The 14,507-nt window shown below is 35.1% G+C and overlaps 2 protein-coding genes across 22 annotated transcripts in view; one reads left to right on the top strand and one right to left on the bottom strand.

Annotated features, from left to right (window-relative positions):
- The window catches only part of LOC132200302 (tRNA (guanine-N(7)-)-methyltransferase non-catalytic subunit wdr4), a 34,354-nt gene extending 21,346 nt beyond the window's left edge, over nt 1–13,008 (top strand). Inside the window, exon 8 of the mRNA XM_059625683.1 lies at nt 12,590–13,008. The gene's annotated coding sequence lies outside the window, so the exon portion shown is untranslated. The remainder of the gene's footprint in view (nt 1–12,589) is intronic.
- The window catches only part of LOC132200298 (patronin), a 31,699-nt gene continuing 28,400 nt past the window's right edge, over nt 11,209–14,507 (bottom strand). For 15 of the 21 annotated variants that reach the window (XM_059625656.1, XM_059625664.1, XM_059625667.1 and 12 more), the window contains 4 exons: nt 13,500–13,634; nt 13,131–13,229; nt 12,562–12,844; nt 11,209–12,507 (listed from right to left, as the gene is read on the bottom strand). In XM_059625656.1, the coding sequence (XP_059481639.1) occupies nt 12,363–12,507; nt 12,562–12,844; nt 13,131–13,229; nt 13,500–13,634 (662 nt within the window). In that variant the 3' untranslated portion in view covers nt 11,209–12,362. Of the gene's footprint in view, nt 12,508–12,561; nt 12,845–13,130; nt 13,230–13,499; nt 13,635–14,245; nt 14,336–14,507 lie in introns of all 21 variants that reach the window. The other 6 variants (XM_059625661.1, XM_059625668.1, XM_059625672.1 and 3 more) reach the window with 2 other exon arrangements.

Raw genomic sequence — 14,507 nt, 5'->3', positions numbered from 1 at the left:
CGTTATATTTAATTTTCTTATGTAATTAATAGAGGAAAATCAAGCAATTTTTTTTAAAAACCTTGGTTTAAAAAAAGTTCAAAGAAGTGTATTATTTGTTTCATTTTTTACAGTGATCGTCTTGCTCCTAACTCAGTTGAGTCGATAAATAAATAATAAATTTTTATTGAAAAAAAGCAATTAATATACTTCTTCAATACAAATTAAATTATTTCAATGAGCTAATGGAGGAAAATAAAATTTTCTATGAAAATGAAAAGTATAAGCGTTCAATTATATTTTTTTAATTCATTGAATATCTCTTTTCCCAGCGTGGCTAAATTAAAATTGGCTCCAAAAATTCAGCGAGCGCAACGATCGAGTGCCGAAATTTAAGACTTCTCTTTTCTCCGAAGCTCAAATCGCTTTTGCAGGTGCGCCCGGTCGTCCTTCTGAAGGCAGTCGTCTCTGCCCCCAACGGCCCTGCGAATAGCCCAAATATGCAAATGCTAGGCGTGTAATTACACTACTTTATCACCGCAGCAGGTATGTGACCGCCCTCTCGCTGCATCCTGGATCCGCCCAACGCGAGATCACTTTCACATAATCGCGCGCGCGCGGATGAACTTTAATCCCCGCGTCGACGGCCAAGAAGTAGAATTTCTCCGGCGCAGAGAGAAAGAGAGGAGAGATAACAACAAATGAAATGAAAATCCGTGAGCCTCTTCTCTCGCCAGCAAAAGCATCCTGCTCTGACGAAAAAAAATTACACTTTCATTGCAGCTCGGCCAGACGCGCGTCCTTAACAATTTCTCTCTTCAACTCGCTTCCTGCCAAATTCAAACGAGGTTTTATATCTTCTTCAATATAACCTCGAGTTTATTTTTTTTTTGCACATTTTTAATTCGAGCGAAGCTACGCAGCAGAAACTTTACTCTTGAATTTTCAATCTTGTACGACGGCGTTTGTCCTTGGCACTTTTCTGGGGCGGCGGCAGATCCAGTCTCGATGTCAGTTTATAAACTACTATTATATTGCTCGGCTAATGCATTCCTGTTTGAGAGCGATTCTGCGAATTGCGACGTTAGCGTCGGACGAGGAAAAACCCGCATAAATATAATTGCATCGCAAAATTGCATTGCCTGATTGATGACGAATTGAGCTGGAAATTGAAAACTTTGGGATACGTCCAAATAATTCACACAAAAAAAGACCAAATGGAAAAAATATAAAGTTTATGAAAACGTAATTCACTTTTTTCTTAATGATGTGCATGTAAAATTGCAAGTTCCAGAAGATTTATAAATGTGTTGAGAGTGCTGCTTTTCAGACTCATTCATTTCGCTGCTGTTTTCACCAAAAATTGGGTTTTCTCTTAAGGACTTCTTATTAACATAGTCAAATCAAGTCCTTACAACAATATAAACAGATTTTTGCGATTGTTGAAAGACAATTGGAAATTTAATCATCATTGTTGTAAAGACTTGATTTGACTATGTCAATAAGGAGTCCTTAAACTTATTTGTTGTAAAATGCAATGACCAAACTCTATTCAGCGTCGTTACACTTGACGAGATGCAAAAAAAGTTAAAAAGCAAGGTGCTTTTTTCGCTCTTCTTTCTTCATGACATTGTTGCATAATCTATGCATGAAATTCTCTTTCCAGTCCGAATTATTTGCAATTTTAAATTTGCATGTAAAACTTCGCAACATCAGTGATCAAGAGTGATCGATTAAAATATAAAATAAAGTAATGATTTATCGTGATTCTCAAGATTTGCTGATAAAAAAAAAAAAACTAAAAAAACAATATAAATGTAGAGTGTAGAGTATTTATTTAAAAATAAAAAAGGAAATTTGCTACTATTATGTGTAATTTAGATAAAAATTACCTCGATTGTAAAATTTGTATTAAATTTATTAATATAAAACTTATATATAAATACAATATTCTGGTCCAGATCGGACCCATTTCAATGTCAGTGCGCTCTCAAAATCAGTCACAGCAGATTCGCCAGTTGGCTGCGGAATTCAAAGTTGCAAAGCCTGATGGACTGCATGCACTTCATTCTCAAGAGAAAATTTCACTACAACGGAAAATTCACCTGCGATTTTCACATTATAAAATTTGTATTTAAAAATTGTATTTTAGTTTTTTTTTAACTTCGTTGTCACTTATGAAAGGAAAGGAACGATGAGGTTTGAAAAAGATTGATCTATAAAAGGAAAATCAAAACTATTTACAAATTCATTTCAAACATGTATTTTTAAGTTTTTCCAGCCGAACAGTTAAAAAATAAAAGAACAAGAGTTTGTTAAGGGCCACCAGGAAATTGCCGTAGAGGAAAACGAAACAGCAAAGACTGCCCTCTGCACTCTCAAACTAACTCCGTTTTGGCAGCTTCACCACCAGCTTCCTATTCTTCTTTGACTTCTTGGTCTTCGTCGCCTTATCGCCCCACACCTTCTTCTCATCCTTGCTAAGGAGACTCCACTCAGCCACGATCTCTTCCTTTGTCATCCTTGGCCTTCGTTTTGCGCAGTCGGCGTGGAATGGGTTCCAACCCCCTCCTCGAACAGCACAAGAACTTTTCTTCTGCGAGCCTCCTCCGGCTGCATTTTTCGCCTAAATATAAAGTTGACATTGTAATACTGATTTTATAAATAATTAAGAAGATTCTCACCTCATGGTTAGACGGCGTGGACATAATTCTACGAGACAGAATTCTTCCAAGAGGTAGTTTGAAAGAGTCGCGCAACAATCACAATTTAATGAATGCCACAAATTTTCTTAGTTCTGATTGTTGCTCGAAAAGTTAATCCGTGTCATTGTTGGGAAACGAAATTTGATTCTAAATCATAATTATAATATTTCCTCAGCAGACGTTTATTAAACAGGATGAAAAAAAATTGTAGTTTATATCAAATTAAAATATAGAGGGTGGCCCAAAATTAAACGACAAATTAATTATCAATTTGCTGCCATTATTGAACGAAACGAATGGGGTTATTTGAGTTTCTTGGTGGGAGAAGAAGTTCAACTGTGGATGTATTGTTGGTGCTATGAACATCCCATTGTTGCAACGGATTGTTTCTGAAAAATAGGCACAACTGCAATAAAAAAGAAAAAAAAAATTCTCTTATAGGATTTCCATATAAATTTTGATAAAGTTTTAAATTTTGGATTTTTTAAAAAGAACAAAATTATTTTCTTCAAAAATTTGGTGACAAGCACGATTATGGTGTAAAAATTTTAATCCAGTGGGCTAAAATATACTTTTCATTCATGAAGATGAGATTGATCAATCGATTAATTTTCGAAGTGAAGTATCAAACAGTCATGAATTATACAAACCAGCCTGTTCAATCGATGACCATCCAAAGAGGTCTATTTCATGGAATAACAACGACTCTCGACTATTTTTGGAAGCAATTGTGAAATTTGCCAATCAGTCTTTTCAATCGAAGCCATCCAATCAGGTCTATTTCTAGGGCTAACCACGACTATCCCAAATCAGAGATAAAATTTTTGGATATTCCCAAATATTCGTGAACATTGTTGCCATAAGCTATAAAATAAGATGAATAATCAGGAATACTGTGGAATATTCAATACAGGGTTACACGAAGTGTTAGCATGTTGTAGCAATGTCATTTTTTGTGCTACAACGCTATAGCAATGTATCACAAAGTGGTAGCATGCTTTTTAAGTATTTGCAAAATCTTTGACTAAATTTAATTGGCCTAGGACTTTCAGGATCAATAGCTTACCAACTCTCGATTATTTTTTGAAAGCAGTCGTGAATTTTGCAAATCTGTCTTTTCAATCGTTGATGCACCAAACAAGACTATTTCTAGGACTAAACACGTCTATCTCTAGACTATTTTTTGGAAGCAGTCGTGAATTTTGCCAATCAGACTCTTCAATCGATGGCCATCCAAACAGGACTATTTCTAGGACTAAACACGACTATTTCTCGATTATTTTTTCAAGCAATCGTTAATTATGCAAATCTGTGTCTTTTCAATCGGTAGTTATCCAAACAGAGTTATTTCTAGGACTTAAACTTCGTCTTTTAATCATATTGGATTTTTTAATCAGTTTTACTTCGGAGATCATTGTATCAAATATGCTATAATATTTTTAATGCGACAGACCACTGGGTACAAATTTAGTTTTTCTTTTACGGGATACATTTATGATTTTTTTTTTTAAATTAAGTATTGTTACGATTGATAGAATTTTTTATTAACTTCCTCTTATCTATGTATTGAACTTTTGCTTCGCGAAAGAACAATATTTCTCTGATTGTAGAAAAAAAATCATCAATAAGGTTCGTTAAAAAATGTATTGGAGAACGCAGTTATTTTGTTTTACATTTCTTCGAATCAACTTTTTTCTTATTTGTTCAAAGGTACCCAAAATGAAATATACACCTTTCATTTGAAGTGTCTTGGGCGCGAAGTGTATCGGAAGAATGAAGGACTCGATTTCTCGTGTCGGCTCATCTGCATTCACAACGAGATGTTCTGGCCGTGCCAAAGCGGACGCTTTGTGGGTCATTGGGTCACGGGCAAGGTCAGCAGTGGAGGCGGAGGCTACCTTGAACTTGCGCGGGTTTATCCTGTCCAGTGAAAAGCGTCGTCGGCGCCGGTGACCATCTCAGCAGGCCATTAAGTCGGTCGCGTGAATCGCGCCTCAAGTTATAAAATTTCACTTCTTCGTCTTCTGAATATGATATTTTTGTAGCCTCAATTCAGTGGAGAGGTGAGAAACGCATCGATTAATTACGGCCCGGCCACGCGGCTTTGCTCGTTTGCGACGAATTGTTGTCCGTCTCCCGCCGTCATTTTTCATCACTTTCTTCCGATGGCATTGGGATTGGAATATTCCTCCGAGTCTTTCTCTGATTTCTTTTCTCGAAACTCATCTTTCTTCAGCGCTCGCTCTTTCCCTCTCATTTTGATTGGCGAAGATTAAGTTATAAAATTCTAATCGACGAGAAAGAATTTTACTTTGTGACTATATCAATTTGTAAATGGTTTCAATATATTTATAAGCTTTCTGTTGCGATTATTTTTTTTCTTTACAAATTTTAAAGTTTTCCAATGCTTATAACTTTACAGCTTTACGTACAGTTTCAATTTGAGGAGAAACGATGAATTGGAGAACTAGTCAAACTAGTGAAGACTCTTTGACATTTTTTTAACCTTAAAATTTCCTGAAACTGGATTAGTCAAGAATAATCAATTTCAAATGTTTAAATTTATTATCAATCATCTTTTAATTATTTTGAAAACAAAACAATTAAAAGTAGAAGAGGAATTTGTTTGAGGACATTGACACCTAATTTGAAGTCCGATCAACTAGGGAAAAACCTTATCTCTTCTTTTCCAATAGAAGAGGAAATCGTGCGTTTTTAATTATCATTTAATATCTGAATTAAATTATAATTGAAATGATTATGCATTACTTTTATATTTATTTACCAGCCCAATGAATTAAAAAGTGATTGTTGATAATATGGATTAATTAATTTTGAAATGGAATTGTAGTGGTGCCGTTTTTGTCTCCCTCTCGGCGTCAACTTTTTTTTCAACATGAACATGAGAAATGATCTTTAGAAAAATCGTCTTTAAAATAAATGATAATAAATAACAAAAAATTAATTTTATCAGAAAATTTTATAAGAAATATTCAAACAATTTCCAATTTTAAAATAGCATCACATCTTCTAAATTTTGAAAAAAAAAAGCAAAATATATATTAAGGTCAATATCTATTTAATTATTTTTTCTGTTTGATACCTTAAAACAACAGACATTGTAATACGTAAAAAAAATACCGCCGAAATCCACGGATATTATCTTTTGTTGTGTTGAGATCATCCGAAGATGGCAGGAAAGAGCAATAAAATCAAAACATTCCCCGACTTATTTTCCTCGTTGAGAATCGAAAGTGAAATTCAAAGAAAATCTTCTCAAATTGGGAGGGAAAAACATCGTTCTGGGCCGCAAAAGTGAACCGTGCTTCTTTTCCGAGAATGGCAATCTCAGCAAAAATCAATTAATAATATTCTTCTTCGCGGGAGATTTGCATAGAGCAATAAAAGAGCAGCTCGTGAATGTGTGCATGAAGAATTAGAAAGTCTTTCTTGCAGGTTATTTGGCAGAAGGCATTCCAACAAGGGCGTTGTCGGTCGGTCGGTCGCGCGAGTGCGTGGCGCCTATTTATTGCCATTTGTACGGATTTCATACTCTCGATAATATGTAGATGTGCCCACAATCGCGACCAACAAACTGGCGTCACTGCCGCAAGTAGGTTGCCCCGCTTTTTGCCGGCCGGTCGCGCCGGTCGACGTCGCTCGCGTACCCTGACCGGGTAGGCAACAAATAACATTAATTCGCTGCGAAACAAACAAATATGAAGCAAATGAATGAATGAGACGTGACACATCAACAACTTGGTGTTGAGCAAAGCAATCCCGACGTACGTGTGACAAAACCGCGACACTTTTCACGCATTCCAGCGTCAACAAGTATGGAAGGGAAATTTTTTCAATTGCGAAAAATTACAAAAGTTGCAAAAGAACAGTGAGAATTTTGTTGTTTAATTGTACAAATTATATCCTATGATTTCAAAAAATTTCATTACATGGTGTTTGGCTTTGGTAAAAATTATTTAGTTGTTATTTTTATTCAGTTAAAATTGATACAGGTCATCTTAACAAATTCCTTATTGACCACTTAAAACTATTTTTAAAAGGTTTTAATAAAATAGTCAAAAAGGCTAAAAACTTGAAATGTGTTGAAACTTCACCGCCACGTTTTCAGGAACGATATTTTTTTAATATTATTTTTTTTTCTTAACTGTACGACGTCTTAGATTTGAAAAGAAAAATTCTACTTTTGGTTCAGACTAAGGAAGCAATTATTATTGAAAAATTAGATCATTGGATTGAAATATTTCCAAACATTTTTTACGATTCCATGCAGTTTTGCAAACCGTAACATTATAAAAATTAATTTAAGAATCTCAATTTTGTGTGGAAATGTCCTTATTTTTGCTACGTAGAAATCTTAGTTTACATTCAATCGCAGAAGGTTCTTTAATAGATTCCCATGTGCTATTTTGATGGAGGGATAAATATAATGGGTGTATTAGTCAATAATTAGAAGTAGAATCCGATATTTCAATAACAATCATTGGCAATTCAAACACAAATCAACCACATTCGTTAAAATATTTTCCGAAATCCCCGATTTTTTTCAAGGATGGACGCGATCTCAAATTTTTGCGATTGCGATCGCGATCATGAAATTGAAAAATCGTTCGATTGCGATCGCGATCAAAAACGTTGCGATCATTTGCGGTCAAATATATTTTTTAAAAATACATTTCGGAACGGTTTTTTATCAATTCTGGTTTCAGAACGAGGAGTTCGAACAAAAATGACCTCCGTAAATGAAGAGCCTTGGTTAGTTTAAGAAATTTTTCTGTCAAATTACGTGAAATTGACATTTTTTCTTCCAGATTTAGCATTAAATTCTAAATTCGCCCAGATTAAGCATAAAAATTGCTTTCCTCGATTTAAAAAAAAAATATGTCAATGAATTCAATTTTTTCCTTTCATTTCACTTGTGCAAATTTTTGTATTCAATTAGTTAAGCCAACCGTCCTCTTTCTAGTGACAGGCGAGTGCCTTATGAATTACACTCAAGAAGTTTTGACAAACGACGTGGATTTCTACTTCTTCCATAAATTGCTGCTCTCCGCTTGTTTGCGTTCCTTTTTCTTTCTCTCTCTCGATTGCGGTTTACTCGTCTTTCTCTGTCGTTGCCTTTTCTGAAAGTGAAATCCTCCGACAATTTTCTACCAAACACACTCTTTTTCTTCACTTTCCTCGAAACGATTATTAATATATACATTTTTTTAAAGCGTGCTCGGATTTCGGCGATAATTTCACCTCTCTTGATAACCCACTTACCAGAGGAGTTAGTTAGTCGAGCTGTATTTGACAAAATTGATTTCCATTGGTATAATTTGTGCCACTTTTGATCGCTCGCGGGGCGACGACGTGGAAAACCTTCACGACCTGCACACCTCATGCTGTTGTAAAAGGGAAATTACAAATGAGTCATTAATTGCTTTGCCCTCTGAGATTTCAGATTCGTCAGTTTCAAGAAAAAGGTTGTAAATCAATAATATGAGAATTCCTTTCGAAGAGGTAAATGACCTTTCAATAAATATGGACACTGGACACAAATTATGTATAAGAAACATGTAAACATTGTGAACATTGTGAATGGAAAAAAAAAAAATTGCAAATCTTAAATGGTAATTAAAAATTAATTCAAGTTAACGCGTGATTTAAAATTTGGAATTTGGGTTAACAGAGCACCTTTTTTTAGTTACAAACTTTAATTTTGGTTGAAACATATTCATAATTTTTTTTAATGAACTTATATTCATTTTTTATTCAATATTCTAGAGCCTTAACTTTATTTTTTATTCTATTAATTTCAACATAGCTGAAAAAAAATTGTTGGAAAAAGATAACAGCATTTTAAGTCTGGTTAAAAACAGCACTAATTTTAAAAGAAACTATATCCTTTAAAATTTTAATTAAATTTTATAACTTCAGTTTCGAATCATATGAGAGCGAAATAAAACAAAAGGTTAAAAATTGAAATCAATAAGTTTAGCCAAATTAATCTTGGTACACGTCTTGCAGGTTGCATAACGAAATAATCAGCAGGGGGCTGTGAACTTCACCATTTCAACAATAATTTTCATCACTAAAATTGGATTTGCCTTTCATTTATTTTTATTCAATCGGAATTTCGCAACTGCGCACGTCGTCTCTCGAGCAAATTAAATATTTCCCCACAAGAGAGGCTCGTTGTTGTTAACAATCGCTCGTCGGAAAAGGGCACCGAGCAATTTCGCGTGCACGTGTGTCTTCTCAAGACGACTCTCGCGGCCAAAATCGGCCTAATCAGGATTTGTCGCCGGCTGACATCACTTTCTCCGTGTTTGGCATACAAACTCTGATCGCGGCGCCGAGTTCGGTCGGTGACTTTTGCTACTTCTCTCTGCTCATAAATGCCACACATTTCGTCCGCCTGATGCGTTTTTCATTTTTCCCTCCGGTTTTGCGCAATTTTCGAAAGAAGGAAAGGCCAACGGATAAAGTGACACCGGTTCGCCGCCGCCGCCGCCGCCTGGAGAACAATGACTTGCGGTTTGACCCCGGAGGTGTTGGAGAATTTCTTTGTTTCACGCCAACTTGATTTTGTAACGCGTTGTGCAAATTTAAAAATAAAATATATATAATCGGCTATAATTGGGGAGGAAAATCGAGAGTTGTTTAATAAGCCGTAAAATTCTATTAAATAATCACGCAATTGTTTCTACAATAATTAAGTTTTCCCATGTAAAAAAAAAATGCAATTTCAAAGGTTTAAAAATGACTAAAAAGTCAAACAAAAGTGAAAAACAATTAATCTTTTTTTTTAATTTTCTTAAAAAACGAGAAGGAAAACGCAATTAGTAATTTGTTCAACCTTTTTAATATAACTATAGTGATTCATGAACCACTTATTCAATGGAAAAAATATTTTGAACAAAAGTAAAAATTTCAATAGTTATTTGCGGTGGTATTTGTTTGCGATCTATTGTTGACAGAAGGTTCTGGACGGTACTGGTTAATAGTCCTCCATGACCATGAGAATATTATATACTTTCCGTTTCAAGTTTTTTTTTATAGAATGAATTTAAATTGACGCCTCTGGAGGCAGCGATGCATGTCAATGAAGAAAATATTTTGTACAAAAATGTGTTTTCTTCATTTAACTGATATAATAAATTTAATAAATTGTTCAAATTTCACTAATTGAATTATTTTAAACGAGAAACCAAAAAAATATTAACTAAAATGCACGAATTTCCGTTTAGATTTGGAAAAAAATCGATTAATTTTTTGTATTATTTTAATTAAGAGATTTTGCCATTTATTTTAAAATTTCATAAATTTTTATTTTCATGATGCAATAAAATTATTTAATTGTTAACGAACACTCAGTCAATTATTAATCCATCTTCATTCGATTGAACTTTATTTTTAAACAAAATATGATCAGAATGGCTTCTATAATTTATTTCATTCACACATTAAACTTTATGGTTTCTAAATTATTCACTGACATTTAAACATTAGGCACTTTCCTTTTTTACAGTCATCTTTAAAAATCTTGTCGCTACGATGTGTAAGTGACACATACAATTTCAAAACTATGTTTTTTACGAGCCTTGACCGTAATTTAGTTTTAATCTAATAAAAGTTAAGTGCCTGCGTTTCAAAACTGAAGCTTTCAACCGCAATGCAAAAATTAAGTGGACAATTTCTATATTTCTACGGTTTTACTCAATCTGCGCCATTTAAATGGAAAAATCTCACTCATTTCGGTGCGCCCGTCGCTGAAATTAACGAGCATTCTCATCTCAAAAGTGAACGGCGCTCATTAAAATGCAAAATGCCAAGCCGCATCCCTAGCTGCTGATAACGACCAGCAAAAAATATAATTTCATCCGCTCTCTGCCGAGCTGTTTATCTCACGCTCGAGCGAGTGAAATCGCTTCTTATTCAATTTGCTATTACCTAATTTTCAAATGCAGTCAGCCGAGTGATAATTTTACCTCCTTCTCCGATCGTTGAGTAATGATGATTTTCAAATGAGATGCAGGAAAAGTGCTGTTTCCTCGTCAAGTCACTTGCACTTTGATTCACCTAATTACTCAATTAACATATATAAAAGCTATTTTCCTTGATTTGAAATTTCCAGCGAAGGTCTCGTAATGTTTTGAAAAGGCAAAAGATTTTTATTAATTTTCCTTTCTTCTAATGACATTAACTCCCTCCTTTCTTGACATCTGAGCAGCCTCTGAAGGTACTTAATTGAGAGAAGAAAGTTCCGTCTATTGTCAAGGTAACGCCACCTTTTGTTGAGATTCAAGAAAGGACAAAAACAAACGATAAGAACAAAAACCAAGTCAACCGAGGCTCTTTTTGATCTCGGAAGTTTTAGCAGAATTCTTGCTAGTGGTGGTTCCATTTTGTCCACAATTCCATTCTTTTCCAACAACGTGATGTAACAATTTGTGAAAAAATACAACAATAATAAAAAGGAATATATAATTTTTATCGATAAAATAAAATTCAAAGTTAATTTCATTTCATCTGTATTAATATTTTATTGTTTTTAATAGGATGGTATCTTTTTTAGTAATAACATTTTCTTCGTCATCAGTTTTGACGGAAATTAATTACATAATTATCGTAGAATATTAATGAGAACTCTGGATGACAAAAATCAAAATATAAATCGCCAGAGGTACACAAAAGTTACAATGTCCCAAAGCACCATCTTTCTTTCTCATTTTTAATAAACTGTCTTTTTCGATTTGGTAGTAGAAGTATAATTAGCAGCGGACCTCGTTTGTCCCGTTTGATAATTGCAGGCTCGCATCTCGCATTTTTTCTACGATTTTTCCAACTAGTTCATTTGCACCATCGCAAAAATAAAAGTTAAAAATAGTACACGGAGCAGGAGGAGAGGTTAAATAAATTAACAGAGAAGGTGACAAAAATAATATGGCTAAACTCTCATTGTGAATTGATTAAAAACAAACAACCGAGCCTGGAATTACAAAAGTAGATTCAATATCAACAACAGTTCTTTCTTGCTTTCTTTAGTAAGTGTATTTATTTAGTTAGTGGTGGTTTTTTCTTCTTCTTCCACCCGAAATGACGCTAAATTAGCTCTACGGCGAAATATAGTTCTCTCTCTTTTCACACAGTTAGATTCGCGTGTTACTTTGATTTTTCAAAACAAAAAGAAACTCCACCGCACTCATTCGTCAGTAACAAAATTGGAATCAGATTTAGGCAAATTCTCACAGATAAGGAATGACATCTCCAATGCGCGTATCAAATTTCTTCTCTAACCGAACAGTTTGCAGGCTGATTTTGTGCTCATTACAGCCAACCAAATGATATAAATCGATTGATCATGACAATCAGCGTGAATTACACTAATTTTATTAATACTGGATGCGAGTCGGATAATACTTCGCAAGACACGACAGCAGCTGAGAAGCGACATCTCTCGTCACACGGAAAAAAAATGCTATTTATTAATATTATTCATTTCTTGTTGAGTTTCCAGTTTTTGGCAAGTTAAAAATAAAAATAATCCGCCCCGTCAAAGTAGTGTGAATTTCATTTTAGAGTGTAACTCACTCGTTTTAAAATCTGTTTTTCGTAATCAATTCAATCAATTCTCTCGGGAGCAGCAGTTTTTCTTCTTGAGGAGCGACAATTTTAAATAACGAGAACCATATCACGTTTACTAGGGAGACTCACTTTCTTGCCCTGCCACAGTGAGTTGTGAATGGTGAAGGCGTCTATGGTCACAGTCAGATGTTTGGTGTGCACTACGGAGAAGCATTTGCCACCACTATTATACCTGTTTGGAATTGCAAAATTAATTTCCAGCACTTGAAATTATTTGTTCACTCACTTAAAGAATTTATCTAACATGTTTTCAGTGACTTGGCGTGGACCGGTGCCGTACAGCTTGAGGACCTCGTCCCTGTCCGGGCAGTACGAGTAGAGGGCCCTGAACTGGCAGCCGGCGTCGCGGAACAAGATGAGGAAGTGCTTGCTCTCGGAACGCGCGATCTCCTCGAGCACGCGCCTCTTGGCCTCGCGGTTCACAACTCCTGGGAAGACACAGTACTCGACGGCGTTCAGCATGATGCCTCGGTTTGATTTGGTTGCTGGTTGGCGGTAAAGTCGGGGACCTGAATTAAAGTTCAAATTAAATTTTGTTCAGAAATAAATCAAAATCTGGATCAGGAATTTCTCATTGCAATAATTTTAAAAAATTTGTTTTCTTCTTTTAATTCCTCTTCAATTTAATTTGTAAAAAATTCCACTTTTTTAATATCTCAATTTTATTTATTATTATTTTTTTTTTTTAAATTCCTCGTTGGACACAAGAACCCCGCAGATTATCCTTTTGTTTTCATTTTCATTTGCAACAAGGAACCCCTGATGAATTTTAGAGTTAGCTTTCAATTTATTTACCTGTGTATTCCATCATTGAGCTGGCACTGGAAATGTCACTTGATGCGTCATCGAAGGGTCTTCTCTTGGACATGAGACCTGGAGGGAGGGAGCCTGGACCTGTAATTCATTATTTGTGAAATTCCCATTTTAACAAGAAATAAAATTCACTGCAAATAAATAAACAAGGTTTCAAATAAAAAACGGCACAGCAAAAACGGATTAATTAAGTTTCACCTTCCAGAATTTTCAAAGCGAAAATAATACCAAAAAATATATGTACATGAGTGCTTGATAAAAATGACAACAAAACAACGTGTTAAATGAAAAACCAAAATTTTTGGAAAGAAAAGCGCGCAGGACGGCAAGTGAGGGGAGAGAAGAACTGACCTGACGGGGAGGGAAGGTGGCGCGGAACGCCCATTCCCGGAGACGGGGCCCGGCGAGGAGGAGTGGCCCTGCCGAGGCCAGAGTCAGTGTCGCCGAAGCGAGGGTAAGCCAAGCTGTCCTGATCAGTGCTTGATCCTGGCAAACACACCGACCACCAGACAGTTAGAGAGAGCGGAAAATACAGCAATCACCCACAACAATTATTATAACAAGCTTTTCCTTCGCATCCGACTCTTGTAAAAAGTTGATTTTTACTGTGCAAATTTTAAGCTCCATTCAGAATTTTTACAAAAATTGATTTTAAAATAGAAAGTTTGCATCGAATATTACAAATAACAATTTCAATGTTCTGAATTTTATATAAATATTTTCTTTTTAATGTAAAAGTTTTAAAATTATGCAAAAATCAAATGAGATTTTTCTATTTAACTTAATAAAATAATAAAAAATTTCTACTGAGATTAATTTTTTTAAATTTATAAATTAATAGTGATAAAAATCAACTTTTTTTAGAGCGAGATGAAAGGTTGATTAAATTTTATGTACAATTTAAAAAGACATTAATTGTGTTGAAAACGTGAAATGTGCTCCTCCACCACGGCCGAGTGCTGAAACGATTTTTGTACAGGACAACGTGAGTGACCAACCACAACCTGCACCTCACCAGCACCAAATTTAACGATTTGGTTAATTATTGTTCTAAAAAAACTTGAAGCCTAGTTTTGCGGTCTAGGTGCTGATCTTACCACTGCTCAAGTTCACAAGGGAGCTGGAGCGACGCTGGGTGGAGACTCGCTGCAGACTGGGCGGCTGCGACGGAGACCGGCGTGTCGTTTCTGTAAGCAGCAGCAAGCCTGGCTAGTCTAGAGGTCGCGCAAAAAACAACTACCCTTGCTATTCAGGGGACAACTTTTTTGCTGTATAATTATTTCCAGTGTGTTTTTTTTTAACAGTGCTGGAAGTAATTATTGGAAAAAAAATCTCACACAATCGCGCGACACGGAAGAG

Source organism: Neocloeon triangulifer, unplaced genomic scaffold (genome assembly GCF_031216515.1).
Source record: "Neocloeon triangulifer isolate White Clay Creek 2 clone unplaced genomic scaffold, ASM3121651v1 ptg000014l, whole genome shotgun sequence".
NCBI classification, from domain to species: Eukaryota; Metazoa; Arthropoda; class Insecta; order Ephemeroptera; family Baetidae; genus Neocloeon; species Neocloeon triangulifer.
The sequence above is the reverse complement of the archived record's forward strand: the minus strand, read 5'-3'. Positions and strand labels throughout refer to the sequence as shown.